General features: G+C 30.4%; 2 protein-coding genes and 1 pseudogene across 4 annotated transcripts; 2 read left to right on the top strand and 1 right to left on the bottom strand.

Annotated features, from left to right (window-relative positions):
- Window positions 1-3,535: 3,535 nt before the first annotated feature.
- On the top strand, window positions 3,536-5,420 carry LOC110612776 (chaperone protein dnaJ 8, chloroplastic). Of its 2 annotated transcripts, XM_021753564.2 has the most exons (3): window positions 3,556-4,003; window positions 4,123-4,191; window positions 4,984-5,420. In XM_021753564.2, exons 1-3 carry the CDS (start codon window positions 3,767-3,769, stop codon window positions 5,170-5,172), a joined length of 495 nt encoding a protein of 164 aa, XP_021609256.1. In that variant the 5' UTR covers window positions 3,556-3,766; the 3' UTR covers window positions 5,173-5,420. The 2 variants fall into 2 exon arrangements, with proteins under 2 accessions (XP_043811592.1, XP_021609256.1); XM_043955657.1 differs by lacking the exon at window positions 4,123-4,191 and having other exon boundaries at window positions 3,536-4,003.
- A 1,880-nt stretch (window positions 5,421-7,300) lies between these two features.
- LOC110613880 (magnesium transporter MRS2-1) lies at window positions 7,301-12,848 on the top strand. Of its 2 annotated transcripts, none has more exons than XM_021755257.2 (7): window positions 7,301-7,664; window positions 7,795-7,901; window positions 8,206-8,815; window positions 10,866-10,994; window positions 11,095-11,430; window positions 11,521-11,568; window positions 12,439-12,848. In XM_021755257.2, exons 3-7 carry the CDS (start codon window positions 8,228-8,230, stop codon window positions 12,667-12,669), a joined length of 1,332 nt encoding a protein of 443 aa, XP_021610949.1. In that variant the 5' UTR covers window positions 7,301-7,664; window positions 7,795-7,901; window positions 8,206-8,227; the 3' UTR covers window positions 12,670-12,848. The 2 variants fall into 2 exon arrangements, with proteins under 2 accessions (XP_021610949.1, XP_021610947.1); XM_021755255.2 differs by having other exon boundaries at window positions 7,789-7,901.
- Window positions 12,849-14,076: 1,228 nt separating this feature from the next.
- Window positions 14,077-15,938, bottom strand: LOC110613537 (annotated as a pseudogene).
- Between the last annotated feature and the right edge of the window lie 131 nt (window positions 15,939-16,069).

Below are 16,069 nucleotides of genomic sequence, written 5' to 3'. Positions count from 1 at the left end.
TATACAATATATCTCTATTATACCTATAATCAGAAAATCTCTTATCCATTAATTAATACTAATCGAATTTTTAATGAAGTTACAAACTAACTTTATCTTTATTATAGTATTAAAAAGTATATATATACATAGAATTTAAATTATGCATTTTAACACACTATTCTCAAATTCAATTTCTTTATTTATATTCATCTTTTTTAAAAAGCTTACGATTTGAGCGTTAAGATGGTTGTTTCTAAACTCCAACTATCTAACATTTTTTTTTTTTACATATTGTTTGCAGATTGACGATTCATATTTAAGTTATTTTCAACTACATCAATTGCTTAAAAGTTAATATGTGATTAGCTTTTATTTTTAACTTAATTTTTATAATTTATTATATAAAAATATTTTTTAAATTTCATAAGAATTTGAGTTAATTTATTTATTTTTCTAATAATTATTTTATTTGAAATGAAATAATTTAATTTTTTTAAACTTAAAATTTTTTTATGATTAATCTTGCATTACTTTATAATAATTAATTTAAATTATTTTATAAAAAATAAATCATATTAAACTAAGAAATAATATTTTATAAATTCATATTTTTTAATAAATTTATCTATTTGAAATATAAATTAATAATAAATTTTAAATATCAAATAATATATAAAAAAATAGTTATTCTCATGATATTTAATTACCATTGCACATTTTTAACACCATATTTCATATCCTTGAACACATCATGTCTCATAATTTTCTTTTCATCTGTAAATGCCTTGCATTACATGGTTTCATTGCAATATAATATGTTTGCCAGTAGAAAAGGGGATAGAAATTAAATCCTAATTATCTCGAGTCAATTCAATATCATTTGCCAACCGAGCATGTCTCATAAAATTATTGATGAAGTGAAATGAACCAAATTATTAATTATCAACTAATTTACATATAATTTATAATAATTAATAAAAAATATTATTTAATTTTTATATTATTAAAAAATTTATTAATTATTTTTTGTTTATTTTAGTTATTAAATATTATAAAAAAATTTAAAATACTTGTAATATAGAAAAAATATAATTCAAATGATTAAAGTAATAAATTATTTATTTTTAAATTATATTATTTCTATAATTAATAATTTTTTAATAAATATCAATTAGAAATATATTAATAAATAAATATAAATTACTATTATTACAAATAAAAGTAAGAAAAATAGGAAACTAGGACACAAAAAATATCAGAACAGACGGTTTCCTGAGGAGATAACGGTGGGCGGTGGCGTTTTCCACTTCTGTGTCTTTTTTTTTTTTTTTTTTTTAATTCCCTTAATTTGCGAGCCATTTGCTGACATTTTGTTTATCCATTATTTATGTCCTCGTGCTCCTTACTTATCTTAACCAATTACAGTGACAGGCCACGTCGCCTACATTTTCCATGCCCTTCTATAGCATCGTCTTTTGCAATTTGCTCCTCCTATTTTAAATTTTCCATATACAGCGCCCTCCCTCTCGTGTCCCATTTTTTACCCATTTTTTTTTAATTTTTATTATAACGGTATTTAAATATTTTAAATATTTATGTACCTTTTCTAATCGTGGATGATATTTAAATTGAAACACTTATTAATAATTACTAAGTGGCTTCATTTATTTCATTTTAAAATATTTAAATATTTTTTATAACAAAAAAATGTTTGATATTTTAATTTTAATTTTTTTATTAAATTATTAATCAATGGGTGACTATTTTTAAATATTGATAGAAGGGAATGAATGTTCAAATAGTCTTGCATCTTTTGAAATTTTTTATATAAAAAATAAAAGAATCAAATAGTACATTGAATCAATTATAAAATTAGATAACACCCATCTTATTAAATATGCATATAATCAAAATTTAATTAGCTTTGAAACTAACTAATATTATTTTATAATTTGTTTTACAAAGTTGAGATTTAGACAATGTGAAACATATCTGTGATCTACTCAGTTACGCGTAAATAAAGTAATTAAAAAATTATATTAATATTATTTCAGTTGATTTTTATTAATACAAAAAATATTTAAGAAATTAAAAATAATTCTACAATAGTACCACATTGGAGAATAGTAATAAAATATAATGAAACTGCTGCCGATTTTGATTTGAGAAAGAACAAGGACTTTGCTTGTCACATGCCTTACCATTAATTTAAATGCATTTATAATTAGTAGATTTTTCAACGATAGATAAAATCCTGTCAAACAAATTAATTATGGTTGACAATGGCCAATAATTAAGCCCACTTTGATATGGTAGAACGTTGGCTTTTTACGTATTTATCGTCTCCTCGCTATACCAAGCGATCAGAGGCAGAGGAAAGGTACGGCAAGGGGCACGTACTGTACCGGCGATCGGAAAATGCTTTGAGGGGATGAAGGTGCCGCAGTAGTGCCCTACAAAAGAGAAGCTCTTGGCTCCGCCACTGCAAGCGATACACATATGGACTAGCTGATTTCATATTTATTAATCAATTATTTATCATTAATAAACTGCATAATATACTTATAAAATGATATTTTTATCTAATCCGATAAGACATATCAGAAAATACGTTAGAACGATCAAATTTATATATACCACAGATCTGATCCAAAAGAAACTATCTCTCACTCTCTCCTTCTCACAATTGTTCACATGCTCTCGAACACATTTTCTCTCTGTTTTTTCCTTCAAGTTTCATTTTTCTCATTCCACTATTCTATTTTTATTTCCTTTAACATCTCTTTAAAAGTTTTAGAAGTAATAATATATGATAAATATAATTTACAATATTGTGTTTATTAAATAAATAAATCATTTGTACCCAATAACAGAGGACTACGTATTAATAATTAATGGTGAACTGTTGAACCTAAAAAATTAAGAATTGAAATTTTCCACTTTCATAAATACGTTTGATTAATCTTCAGCCATTTTTAAAATGTAAGAAATAGTCAAAGTATTGAATTCAATAGTTTTTTTCTTTTATAATGGAAAGAGGAAACTAGCTTGTATTGTATATCTTAATATTTATATTCGATTTTTACGTATCATTTAAATAAAAAAATATTAAAAAAATAAAAATTTAAATATTAATTATTGATTTATATTAGTTGATTATCAAAATTATTATCAGAATATAAATCTAAATATCTAATCTCATCTAGTTGTAATATATTAAATATGGGAAATCTATAATTAAAATTTATAAAAAAATTGCAAAACCACAAAAAGTATGGGCATAAAAACCCAAAATATACAATTGACAGGGAATATTCCCAAATTAAACCCACTAATTTATTTATTTTTCAGGCAAACATTAAAAAACAAATAATAATAAAAAAAAAAAAAGCCAAAACAGAAGTCGTTTCTTCCAATCTGACTAGGACCAAGATAAGCACAAGACACCTCTTCTCTCTCTACTGAAATTGCCCAATTTACACGTCACAACCATCACAGACAATGAACCCTTCTGGATAAGGACCCTTCCTTCCAATCCAATGGCTATAACCCTCTATAAATATTTACCCATTTCACTTCTCCCTTTTAAATCACTCACCCTTATCCTTTTTTTAATTCCCTCTTCTTCAAAGTTTCCACCTTTACCAACTTTTCAATAATCCAGTGGGTCAAAACCCCCTCATTCTTCGCCCTTTGTTCTGTTTTTCTTGGTTTCTGGTTCTTCGATCAATCCTGTACAAGAAAGCTTTTCTGGGTATTTTTTAGATTTTGGTTTTGGGTAACTATGGCTTCTGCTGCTGTTGGAATGATTGGAAGCAATGGCTGTGCTGGTTCTTCTTCATCTTCTTGGTTTCAGATCAAGAACAGGAGAAAGAAGAACATCAATATGGGGAAAAACAGAGTCAGATTTCTCTGTGTTTCTTCTTCATCTTCTGTGATGGATCCTTACAAAACACTTAGGATCCAGCCTGGTGCTTCTGAATCCGAGGTCAGGAAGGCCTTCAGACAGCTTGCTTTGCAGGTTCGTAGATAAATTTATCCATTTTATTTTTATTTTTGATTCTGTTAATCGATTTCTTCTGGGTTTTTTTTTAGCTGTTTAATGATTAGATGGTTTTGTTTTTGGTGATTGTGTTTCAGTATCATCCTGATGTATGCAGAGAAAGCAATTCCAGTGTGAAGTTCACTATGATTAATGAAGCCTATGATGTATGTCTTAATTTCTCCCTTCAAGTTCCTGATAAAACTTTTAGCTTCAGTTTTGATGTTTTCAGACAGTCCTTTTATTCTCTGTGTGTGATTAGATATAGAGGCAGGAACTCAAATTATTGGGACTTATTCAAGATATTTTACTCTAAATTGGTTAATCCCTTAAAAATTTACTTTTTAAGTTAACATAAAACTTATAAAAATATCGATTTTAACAGTATTTTTTTAATTAATTTATTTTAATTAAATAAAATTTAAAGAAATAAAAAATAGAGAAAAACAGGGAAATTGGTGTTATTTTGATTAAAATATTTAAATTCCTATTTTTCTAAAAGGGTTCAGTTATTTATGATATTTTTTTCATTTTAATGATTTATATAGGTAATACATAGAAAATTGTTTATTGGGTTGCTGTAATGAAAATTTTGTAGCATATCCTTGTTTTAATATTGTATGCTGTCTGATAAGAGACCACCTACCCCACTTAATATTTGTGTTGCAAAATAAAAATCAATAATTTTGATGGGGCGGGACCCACCTCCTCATCAAAATCAATTATAGAGTTAATATGAGTGGTTAAGAATTGAGGCCACATTGAACATGATGCAGCTTTGTTGCATGGTCCATTATTGCACTTTCAACTCTAGAGTCTGTCACATTTAATCATTAGTTCAACTCTTTCTTCACTTTAAAAGGATAGAAAGTTTCTAAATTTCTGAAATTATTATTTTTATTATGAAGAAAAATTTTAACTATGTATGAAATGCCCATAATTGATTTATTTTTCTGCAGATTGTGATGAGTAGTTTGAGAGGAGAAGCAGATGAATCACAAATGTCCTCATCATCATATGAGCCGTACGATGAAGATGAGCCTATGAGAGGAATGAACGACCCAGATTGGGACATGTGGGAAGAGTGGATGGGATGGGAAGGAGCTGGAATCAGAGACTACACATCCCACATTAATCCTTACATTTGAGACAAAAAGAAAAATTGTAAATAATAATAATAAAAATAATTAATGTAAATTACGAATTAAATCCAATCAATCCAACCCACATCCATGCTTTTATATGTATGAGCAACCTTAATTTAAAAAAAAAAAAATTTAAGGTTGTGTTGCATAATGAATGTGGGATTATGAGGTTGTTTTCTGTACGTCTCTTTTTTATTTTATAAATATATTTATGTGTGCTCTTGGAAATTAGCACCAAAATAATTAATTTTTATTTTCATGTTTCTCGTTTTGAAAAAATTAAAAAATATTTTCTGTTTATTTCTCACATTCTCAAATTTCCTTACCTTTTCAGTTGCTATGAATAAAGAGATTAAAACATAGTATCAAACTAAAAAGTATTGTTTATTCATCTCTTAGAAGGCTTTTCTTGTAAAAACATTAGTTTTTTTTTTAACATATAAAATTAATTGTATTAAAAAGTTGAGAGAGCTAAATATATAAAATGAATAACTCAAATATAAAAGTGGAAATATTTTCTATAGAAAATTCAACTTAGAATTATAAGCTCACAATAGAAAATCTAACCCAAAATTATAAGTTTAGAAATTGGCAAAACATAAAAAATAAATGACGAAGTCTAAAAATTGACCTATATCGAAAAATGGTATGATCGGAAAAGCTAATTCTAAAACTGTCACGGTTGTTTGGCAACAGTCAAAGCATAAGACCACTAGAAATAATACTACCACCAACTCACTGCTACCACTAATTGATGTTTAGTATCATACGATGGAAAATATATTGAAAATAAAATATGTAGACTCTAATAATAATTAAATAAGCTTAACCTAATACAATTGAGCAAAAATCAAAATAAATTTTTTATGCACCAACCAACAATCAAGTACCATAGAAAATTTGAATCTTGATCGGATAATATCACATTGAAAGAGAGATGTAATAGAGCTCGGCCTCTTTGGAGTCGGTGGGAGTATTGATCTAAAAAAATATTGACACAATTCTAAGAGATCAAAATATTCTGGAATAAAATATCCAAACCTACAAACTAATGAAAATAAAAAGAATAACAAACCACGTAAACAAACTCTAAAAAGAGATAAAGTTATATATGGCAAGACAGAAAAGATGTGCAAAAGCCGAAGTCCTCTTTTTGTAGATAAAAAAAATTATTTTTTTGTAAAATTCTTATCAAGATGATCTGTGAATTTTTTACCTTTTATTTTTTTTTTTCAATCTTTTTAGATGGTAATATTTTTAAATTGATACATTAGTTTTTTCTTTGCAACAGATGTAGGAAGATTCGAGAAAAAAAATAAAAGAGAAAATGTGAAAAACAAAAAAAATATGAGTTTTGGGTAGAGGAGTTTATTTAATGGAAATTAATTTAAAAATCTAACAAAAAAAAAAAATTGAAAGAAAAGGTGGAGATGTAGAGGTGGTGGGTTCCTCAATAAAAAGTTAAAAGCCATATTTCAAAAATTTATTTTTTATTTTTAAATGTTTAAAAGAAAACGGATAAAAAAAATTGAAAGAAAAATGGTAATCTTGATTTTACTTGTAATAAAAAATAAAGAAATTACTGCATTAATGAAAGCATATTTAATTTTAAAATTTAAATATAATTCAAAAACTAATTTTACATTGTTTTCACTCATTTATTTTCTTTCATAAAACAATAAATTCTTTTCTACAATCAAAATTATACTGTAGCTTTTCGTTATTAACCTTAAATAGTTGTTGAAAATTGGTATTTACAATAAGAAAAATAAATCATATTATTACAAAATAAATAAATAATACATGTTAAAAAATTTTTAGAATTAAACTCAAATTTAAATACGTTTTTATAATAATTTATTTTTTGTAATGAAGAATGTGAAAATTGATTTATTTTATAATATAATTAAAATAAATTTTTAATTTTTCAGGAAAATAAGAAAAACATAAAATTTTAAAAATTAAAAAAAAACACAGATTTTCACATTTGAGCACCTACATTTCGAGTTGGAAGCTGAATATTTATTAAAAAAAGTTAATATTTTTAGAATATAAAATATAAAATATATTTTACTTAGTTTATTTAAAATTATTTAATTTTTTAATAGTAATTTAAAATAAATTTAGAGCAATAAATAAACTTTAGTATTTTTAGGTGTTTGGAGGATAAAGTTGACTTTTCCAGCATTTCCTTTGCTGAATGGAATGCTAAGAAATTATTATTTAAATTAAGGGCAACAGAGGGATTTGGGCAAGATCAAAACCCAGAGCCAGAGTACAGCAACACAACCAGACTGACCTCAGAATCACATGCCTTTTTATATTGATATTTATTATTTTAATAACATTTTCTTGAACTGTATTATTTTAATATTATTACTCCACAATAACGATGAATATTTGATTCATTCTTAGACAAGATTCTCCGATTCTGCCTTCACTTGTCAGCCAATCTCTTGCAATTTTCCCTGCACCGCTCCTGTTTATCTTACCATGTGCCTTCTCTGATCCTTTTTCCATTCTAGGGTTTTCTTTCTTTCCTTCTTTCTTTTTATTTTAATCTCAATCTCTGACCTTCATCATATTCTTTGGTTTGGTTGCTTAAAATTTCATTGATAGGTACAGTTTCAGCTTAATCGGACACAGCATTTGACTGCCGTTATTCGATTTCCCTTTTCTGCTGCCGCTGCTTCTCGGAGGGAACCACCTTGATTTCGTTGTCGGAATTGGAGGTAATTTTTTAATCCTCACTCTTTTACATCGTTATTCTGTGAATTTGGGACTTAATTGGATCGAATTTGCATCTGGGAAATTGGGAAATCATGTTTTTCTCAGTTAAGTACAGCTTTATGCCATTCTAGTATTGTAATAAGGAGCTTAGATAACTAGTATGGTATGCTAATTTTCAGTTTGTGTTCTTCTTTGCATGGGAGCTTAGTAGAAGAATCTATTTTGCACCATGAATATAACAAAGAGAAAAAGGAGAAAATTCTCTGATGTTTATGCTTATACCATTATGTGCATAATGTTTGTCAGCACTTAGAGATTGCTATTATTGATGGCGGATCTCAAAGAGCGCCTGCTCCCACCAAAACCTGCATCATCTATAAATCTAAGAGATGCTTCTTATAGAGCATCTGCCTCTGGACGCCAACCTTTTCAAGGTGTTGATGTTTTGGGCTTGAAGAAGCGTGGCCAAGGGCTGCGGTCTTGGATTCGAGTTGATTCATCTGGGAACTCCCAGGTTATTGAGGTTGACAAGTTCACCATGATGCGTCGTTGTGATCTACCTGCTCGTGATCTACGTTTGCTGGATCCTTTGTTTGTTTATCCTTCAACTATTCTTGGCAGAGAGAAGGCAATAGTTGTAAATTTGGAGCAGATTCGATGTATTATCACTGCTGATGAGGTTCTGCTCCTAAATTCCCTTGACAGCTATGTCTTGCAGTATGTGGTGGAGCTACAACGGCGGTTGCAAACAGCTGGAGTAGGTGATGTTTGGCAGTCAGAAGGTGCTGACTTGAATAGAAGGAGAAGTAGGAATTTTGACAATGTATTTGGGAACCCGTCCCCTGATGATTTGCCCTTTGAATTTAGGGCCCTTGAAGTTGCTTTGGAAGCTGCCTGTACATTCCTTGATTCTCAGGTGTGTAAAAACTGAATGTGAAATCTGTAATATGTTAATTTGAATGGTGCAAGCCTTGTGAACATATGTACTGCTACTATCTTTGTGATTTATTTGTTGCAATCTATTGAACCATCCAACTATAATTTAAATGAATAATCCATGGTTGCATATAATTTGTGAATGCTGGGAGGTTTGTATTGCTTCTCTTTGCAGCTGTTTTCAAACTTCATTGATGTTCAATATGTACATTTCATGTATTGCTGCATGATGCAGTTTTCAAACAAGCAATGCCTGAAAGTTTTCTGAGTTTGCACTTTTTTCTTCTCCAACCTTGTAGTCAGATCTTCTGAAAGAACGAGAGTTGGCTTCTCATTCATGGATTCTTTGGCCATTTATTAGAGTTCCATATTCTTCACTAACATTATAAGGAATTCTCCTTCTGGAAGCTATCTTAACCCTCCTCATTCGTTTGCTACTTCTGCTGATTATTTGATTCTTAATATGCATTGTGAGCACACCTATGTATGTTGCTTGGTCAATAATGAATGTTTTGGGGACAAAACTATGGGGGTGCAGGTTCAAGTTTTGAGAGCAACATTTCATGCATATTGATGGGTATCTCATATTTTCCCTCTGTATCCCACTTTTGGGATCATAACCAGCTAATGGGAACTTGTTAGTTTGTTTACCTTATCCATGTGTTGTCTAATTACATTGTTATGATGACTTCCTTAAAAAAAATTTTCCATGTTTGTGGATGTAATGGAAATTTTAAGGTATAATTGATTGACAGTTTTATTTGAGAAAATAAATTTTGGGATAAGTAAAAATTGAAAATGGACTGTTAAATGAAGGAGGCTGTGTCTGTCATAAATAACATGCTCAGTGCTCAGTTCTCCCTAATCTCAGACAACATTGCATAATACAAACTGTAGTTTGTAAGATATTTAGTTTTGGTGTTCCTTGCTGATTAATTCACCTCCATAAATGTGTATAGCATTTTCAAGCGCATAGTACCCAGAAGGAAGAGTTAACATTCAAACTCTTGAGGAAATAACACAAATAAGGCCTGCAATGGTCTAGGCCTTTGTTCTACAATGCTAATGGTTTTTAATCGTTGGTATCTATTTTAGCAGTTGATAGCTCTTCTGATAGTGGTTAGTGAAAAGTTAAAAGAAATAATTTTTCATAATTTATTCCCTCAACATTTAAATGTCAGTGTCTTGATTTGGTCAAAATGCTAAATGTTACTTTAAAGGTTATTGCCGAACAGGGCCTAGAACTTTTAATATAACAATGGTTCAGGTTATTATGTTTACAACTTAGACTGTCTTGGTAAAAATGTTATTATAGAGTACAAGACCAATAATTTCCTTGTCACTTCCTTTTCCCTGTTTTATAAGGAAGATACCAACTAGTCTAAGAGTGGCTTAGTCTTAATTAGTTAGAATTTGTACCATGAACAGTGCAAATAAAAATGGAATTGTTATAGAATTGTAGCTGCCAACCCTTGTGGTCTTAATCAGTTTACATGCCTTATGATTTGGATAGTTGATTGGTTGCATCTTCCAGTCACTTTTTAACTTGTTCACATTATTTTTTTGTAAGAGGAAAGTGGACCAACAATACTTTTGGTGGCCTTATGTTTCCCTTGTGATAGTGATATTGTTAACTTAACATCGCCTTGGTTTTTTGTACACGAGTGAGGTTAGGTACATGAGCTTTGTTTGCAGTTTATTTCTGTCTATTTTTCATATTTAGCAATAATTGATTGAAACTGAAGTTTGTCTTGAACAGTACTATAAGTTTCATAATTATGTAGTTTATTGAAATTGCTCCACTGAATAGAGAAAAAAAAAGTTTTTCTTTTCCGTACCCATCCAGTGCCTTGTCATCTATATTCATCACAACTTTCCTTATTTTTCATTTATGATTGTTGGATGGTCAATTATGGGAAACTCTGAGCTATGTTAAGGTATCATAGTTTGTTCTGTCTTATTTGTTGGTTGTTATTTTTTTTTTTAACTTGAGCAAGTTAGTAGTAACTGAAACTTTGCTATAACACAAGGCAGCAGAATTAGAAATTGAAGCATATCCATTACTAGATGAACTGACGTCCAAGATCAGTACATTAAACTTGGAACGGGTTCGCCGATTGAAAAGCAGACTTGTGGCCTTAACTCGGAGGGTTCAGAAGGTATGATGTTCTCCATTTTCTGTTTCCTTTATCTGCAAATGACTCTTGGTAATAACTTCTCCTCCCTATTATTGTTCCTCTTTGAACTTGTTTTTTCTAGGTTAGGGATGAAATAGAGCAACTCATGGATGATGATGGAGATATGGCTGAAATGTATCTTACTGAAAAGAAAAGGCGGATGGAGTCATCATTCTACGGTGATCAGTCTTTGATGGGATTTAGATCAAATGATGGCGGTTTATCTGCTTCTGCTCCAGTTTCCCCTGTTTCTTCACCCCCAGAATCCCGGAGGCTTGAGAAAAGCTTGAGCATAGCAAGGAGTCGGCATGAGAGCATGAGGAGTTTAGAAAGTTCTACAGAGAGTATAGAGCAGTTGGAGATGTTGCTGGAGGCATACTTTGTTGTCATTGATAGTACCCTAAACAAGTTGACATCGGTAAAAACAGCAGCTATTTATTTGGTTCCAAGTTTATCATTTCTTTTATAGGATGGACGCTATTAATACATCTCATATTACTTGTTTCAGTTGAAAGAGTACATCGATGACACGGAGGATTTCATTAACATTCAGCTGGTACCGATCCCTCTTCCACTCCCTCCTGTCTCCTTTTTATGTTTATGTCAAGTTATATCAGTAATGTGGAAGCACTATTCCAATTCCAAGACAACTAACTCCTCTAAATTATTGAGGAGATTAGTGAGAATGATACAGAGGAGAAATTGCAAGTAGCTCTGTCGTTGCACATTGTATAGCAATGGCAGAGCTACAATATCCATTCTTGCTTCCTTGCAATTGTGAAGTCAAGTTGTTTTGCTGCTTTCAAATGATTTATCCTTCTGAATGGCAGAATACAAAAATATTGCATTAATTGATATTCTCTTTGTTTCATCATTTGTGATGCGGAGCCGTGCTCGTATCAATTTGGTTTTGTCAATAGGCAAAAAGGCCAAATTTGCCCCCAAAAATACCATATTTTATTTTTTCGTTCAAAAATATTCCTGAACTATCATTAAATAGCCAAATAAATGTAACTCATACTTTTAGATTTAGATATGTGACGACTAACATTTTAATTATAGTTCAAGGGCAAATTTGGAATAAAAAAAATGAAATTTGGCATTTTGATCTCCTTTAGGAGTAAATTTGAAATTTTAGCCTCTGTCAATATATTATTGAAATCAGAGCAAATTATTAATGTGCATCCTCACTAAGAAGAAATGGATCCCGCCATTATAATTCAAGTAAAAACTGAATTTTTATGAGTGAAGGTGCATGGCCACGTGTTACACCCGGTGGAGTGTATATTTGTCAGAAACCAGTTGTGGTGGTGCAATTGTATGTCTTGTCAAACATTTTTGATTGCTTTATCATTTAGTTTTTGTCAATGTAGAAATTAGTTGTGCTGGTGCAATAATGACTTTTGACAAAAAAATTTTATTGCAGGATAATGTCCGAAACCAACTTATCCAATTTGAGCTTCTACTCACAACAGCAACCTTTGTCGTTGCCATATTTGGAGTGGTAGCAGGTATATTTGGCATGAATTTTGCTATACCATTGTTTGATGACGCAGGTGCATTTAAGTGGGTCCTCGTTGTTACTGGAGTGGCTGGAATCTCCATATTTTGTGCATTTGTCTGGTTCTTCAAGTACAGAAGACTCATGCCGCTGTAGGAAATTGCAAGTTGACATGAAGATTATATTTAACCAATTGTTTCTACTAATTACTTCTGTATTCTGTATACGAAATGAAAAATATATAATGGAAAAGAGTGGCTCTTTTGTAGGCCAATTTTTTTAAAGACTATTTGGATATATATTTGTTTGAATTAGAGCAATTTTTCAAATCATACATATTTAAAAAAATAATTTTAAAATCATGCAGAATTTGAAAATGTTTTCGGATTCTGTATGTCAATCCAGTTAGTTCGACATCATGACTGTCAAATACGCTAGTTTGATACTCATGGTGTCGTACAAAAGCAAGTTCGACATCTGACACTTATAGTGTCGTACAAAAGCAAGTTCGATATTTTTTGCACTTATAATATTGAACAAGCTGATTGTGCCGAAAGCAGATAAGAATAAGCTGATTGTGCCACGAAAGCCATAATTTGGTATCGTGAAAAGCGAAGTAGATTACCGCCTGGCTGCTGGCTTGCACGGCCTGCAGGCCTTGCATGCATGCACTTGCATCCACTGCAGGTGCATGCATACAATTGCACAGAAATTTTTTTAAATATATATTAAAATTTAATATTTTTAAAATAAAAAATAATTAAAAAAAGAAAATGTAATAATTTTTTTATAAATTTAATAATTTTATTTTTAAAAATATTTAATCTGTCTTATTTATTAATTATTTTAAAATTATTATTTATTTTTTTATATTATAATAAAAATAAATTATTTATTATTAATTTTATTTTATATTTAAGTTTTTGTAATTTTTTTTAAATATATATTAAAATTTAATATTTTTAAAAAATTATAAAAAATAATAAATAATTTTAAAATAATAAATAAATAAGACAAATTAAATAATTTAAAAAATTAAATTATTAAATTTATTAAAAAATTATTATATTTTATTTTTTTAATTATTCTTTATTTTAAAAATATTAAATTTTAATATATATTTAAAAAAAAATTCTGTGCAATTGCATACATATACTGGATGCAGGTGCATGCATGCACGGCCTGCAAGGCCGCGCTAGCTGGCCAGGAATCACTTCTTCGGCACTATAACTGCCGAAGAATTTTCTGCGAAAGCAGATTATCTGCTTTTCATGGCACAATCAGCTTGTTCGGCACTCAGTGCCGAACAAGCTGCATGTAAGCACATAGTGTCGAACTTGCTTTTGTTCAACACGTATTCAACTTGCTTTTGTTCAACACGTGTTCGACAATCATGATATCGAACTAATTGGATTGACACACAGAATCCGAAAATATTTTTGGATTCTGCATGATTTTAAAATTATTTTTTTAAATATGCATGATTTGAAAAATTGCTCTTTGAATTAAGGTAGATTTAGATTTATTTTTCAAGAGAAAAATCATAAAATTAAGGAGCTTTCATGGAATCATCAGGTCAACTTATATTTTCATTACAGAACATAACTTATTTCCATGTATCTAATGTATTGCCTGAAGAATCTCTTTCTGATGGTGAGGCTTCTAATTAGACTTCTAAATATTTCAACTTTTTCACCTGACAAGCGTATCTGAATAATACAAGAAATAAAAGCATCCTGATCAGGATTGTAAACTAGTTTTGGCAACTGAAAGGTTGCTCAATAACCAAGGGCCATAAACAGTCAAAATTTCTGACAGAGTTCACAAGGCTCATCGAGCAGAACCAGAACCAGAACCGGAACCGGAGGAAAGTCTTTCACTCCGTGCTTTATCAGCTCTTTCCAAGTAATCTTGATGCGACTGATGTTTTGTTCCTACGAAAAGGGGGAAAAATTGTTAGACATGATTGCTTAATTGGAAAATGGCAAAGAGTAAAAACACTACAACAATTGATCTGCACAGCTAGCAAAATATCTGTCCAATCTAATAATCATTCCAAGAAAAATAGCTGTAATGATGCTCATGCAAGGGAATTGCCATGCTTTCTCAATAAACAAATTGAATTAGCTAATAAAAGTTAGTTAAAAGAAATGCACACAAATGAGCAAAAGGAAAATAAACATATTTGCAAATGTCATCAAGCAATGGAAATACATGAATTTGTTATTACAGGTTCAATATGTCTGACCAATGATGCGACAGATAATATGGTCAATTTTGAAAGAAAGCATAGTTGTAAACTGAATATGAAAGAAACATGATACTACAATCTCTGCATTGTCATTGCAACCTCACCAAAACAAACACCTTCTTGAATGAAATCCAGGTAATCTGGAACCCAAATTTACCCATTGATGATTGAACTTCAACAACAGCATACACAACCCAAGCAAATTATCACAGAAATAAAAGGTAGAACTATATTCAGCACCAGGGTTCCTTCCAATTGAACTACATAAAATTGCTACTTTCTTTAACATCCATAATCAAGGTACATCCTCTATTTAGCCATTTTTTTAAAAACCTCATTACACCATTGTCTTACTATCTAAAAATTAGATAGCATGACCTTTTCAATCCTTTTTGTCAATACATGTTCACTTTCAGCAAAAAGGATCTCAATTGATGTAACACTTGCATACCAACTAACCCATTTCTCAGAAACTCTTTAGTCCTTGAAAATTTCCAACTACTTGCAAAAATTTTCATAAAAAATAAAGAGATTCACCAATTGATATTCTCTGCTGGTTTATTGGCAAAAGTATAATTCCTTACAACTTCTAAGCCCCCCCCCCCCCCCCCCTCTCACCGGTCAATGCTGACGCATTCTACCGTCTATTAAATCTTGAAAACAGAGCATAGGGTCCTCTATTCCATGTGATCAGAGAAGCTAAAACATCAGTAATATCATTTAGTTCTGATCCCCAGTTCCTCCTACCATTCACTATCTCAAAGTAGAATTCACCAAATAATGCTTCCTGTCCAACATTTTCTCATTGATCTAACAAAGATAAGGAAAATCAGAAAAGAAAAACAAACTAAACTTCAACCCTTTGCTCTCCACAGAATGAAAGATGGACAAGAAAGTTCAACAAAAATATACTAAAACTAGCAACAGAACCCACCTAAGAACATACAATTGATGCATAAAATACAAGAGTTCAAAAGAATAGTTGTCAGAACAGAGAAAAAAAACCTCGGTTCATGAGGTACCAGGGAACGCCAAAAACCGCACTAATGATGGCGATACCAGCCAATACATGCTTCTTGTCTCCACTGTACAAGAAATGGTCTATTTTTTACCTGAATCCTCTTCCTCCTGCTCCTCCTCCACTGCTGCCATTGCTCGTTGCCTCACTTCCCATGTTTTGCCCTGGCAATTTGTACTTCCCTTCACTTTTTTCCCCAGTTTCTGCCGACTAGATAGGTTTCGTTTCTATCTCCGGGGCTGCAACTAGGAAGCGACTACTGGGTTTTAAATTTGGGCCTAAAAGAT

The sequence above is a fragment of the Manihot esculenta genome, chromosome 4, assembly GCF_001659605.2.
Source record: "Manihot esculenta cultivar AM560-2 chromosome 4, M.esculenta_v8, whole genome shotgun sequence".
NCBI classification, from domain to species: Eukaryota; Viridiplantae; Streptophyta; class Magnoliopsida; order Malpighiales; family Euphorbiaceae; genus Manihot; species Manihot esculenta.
This window is presented reverse-complemented; position numbering and strand designations above follow the sequence as displayed.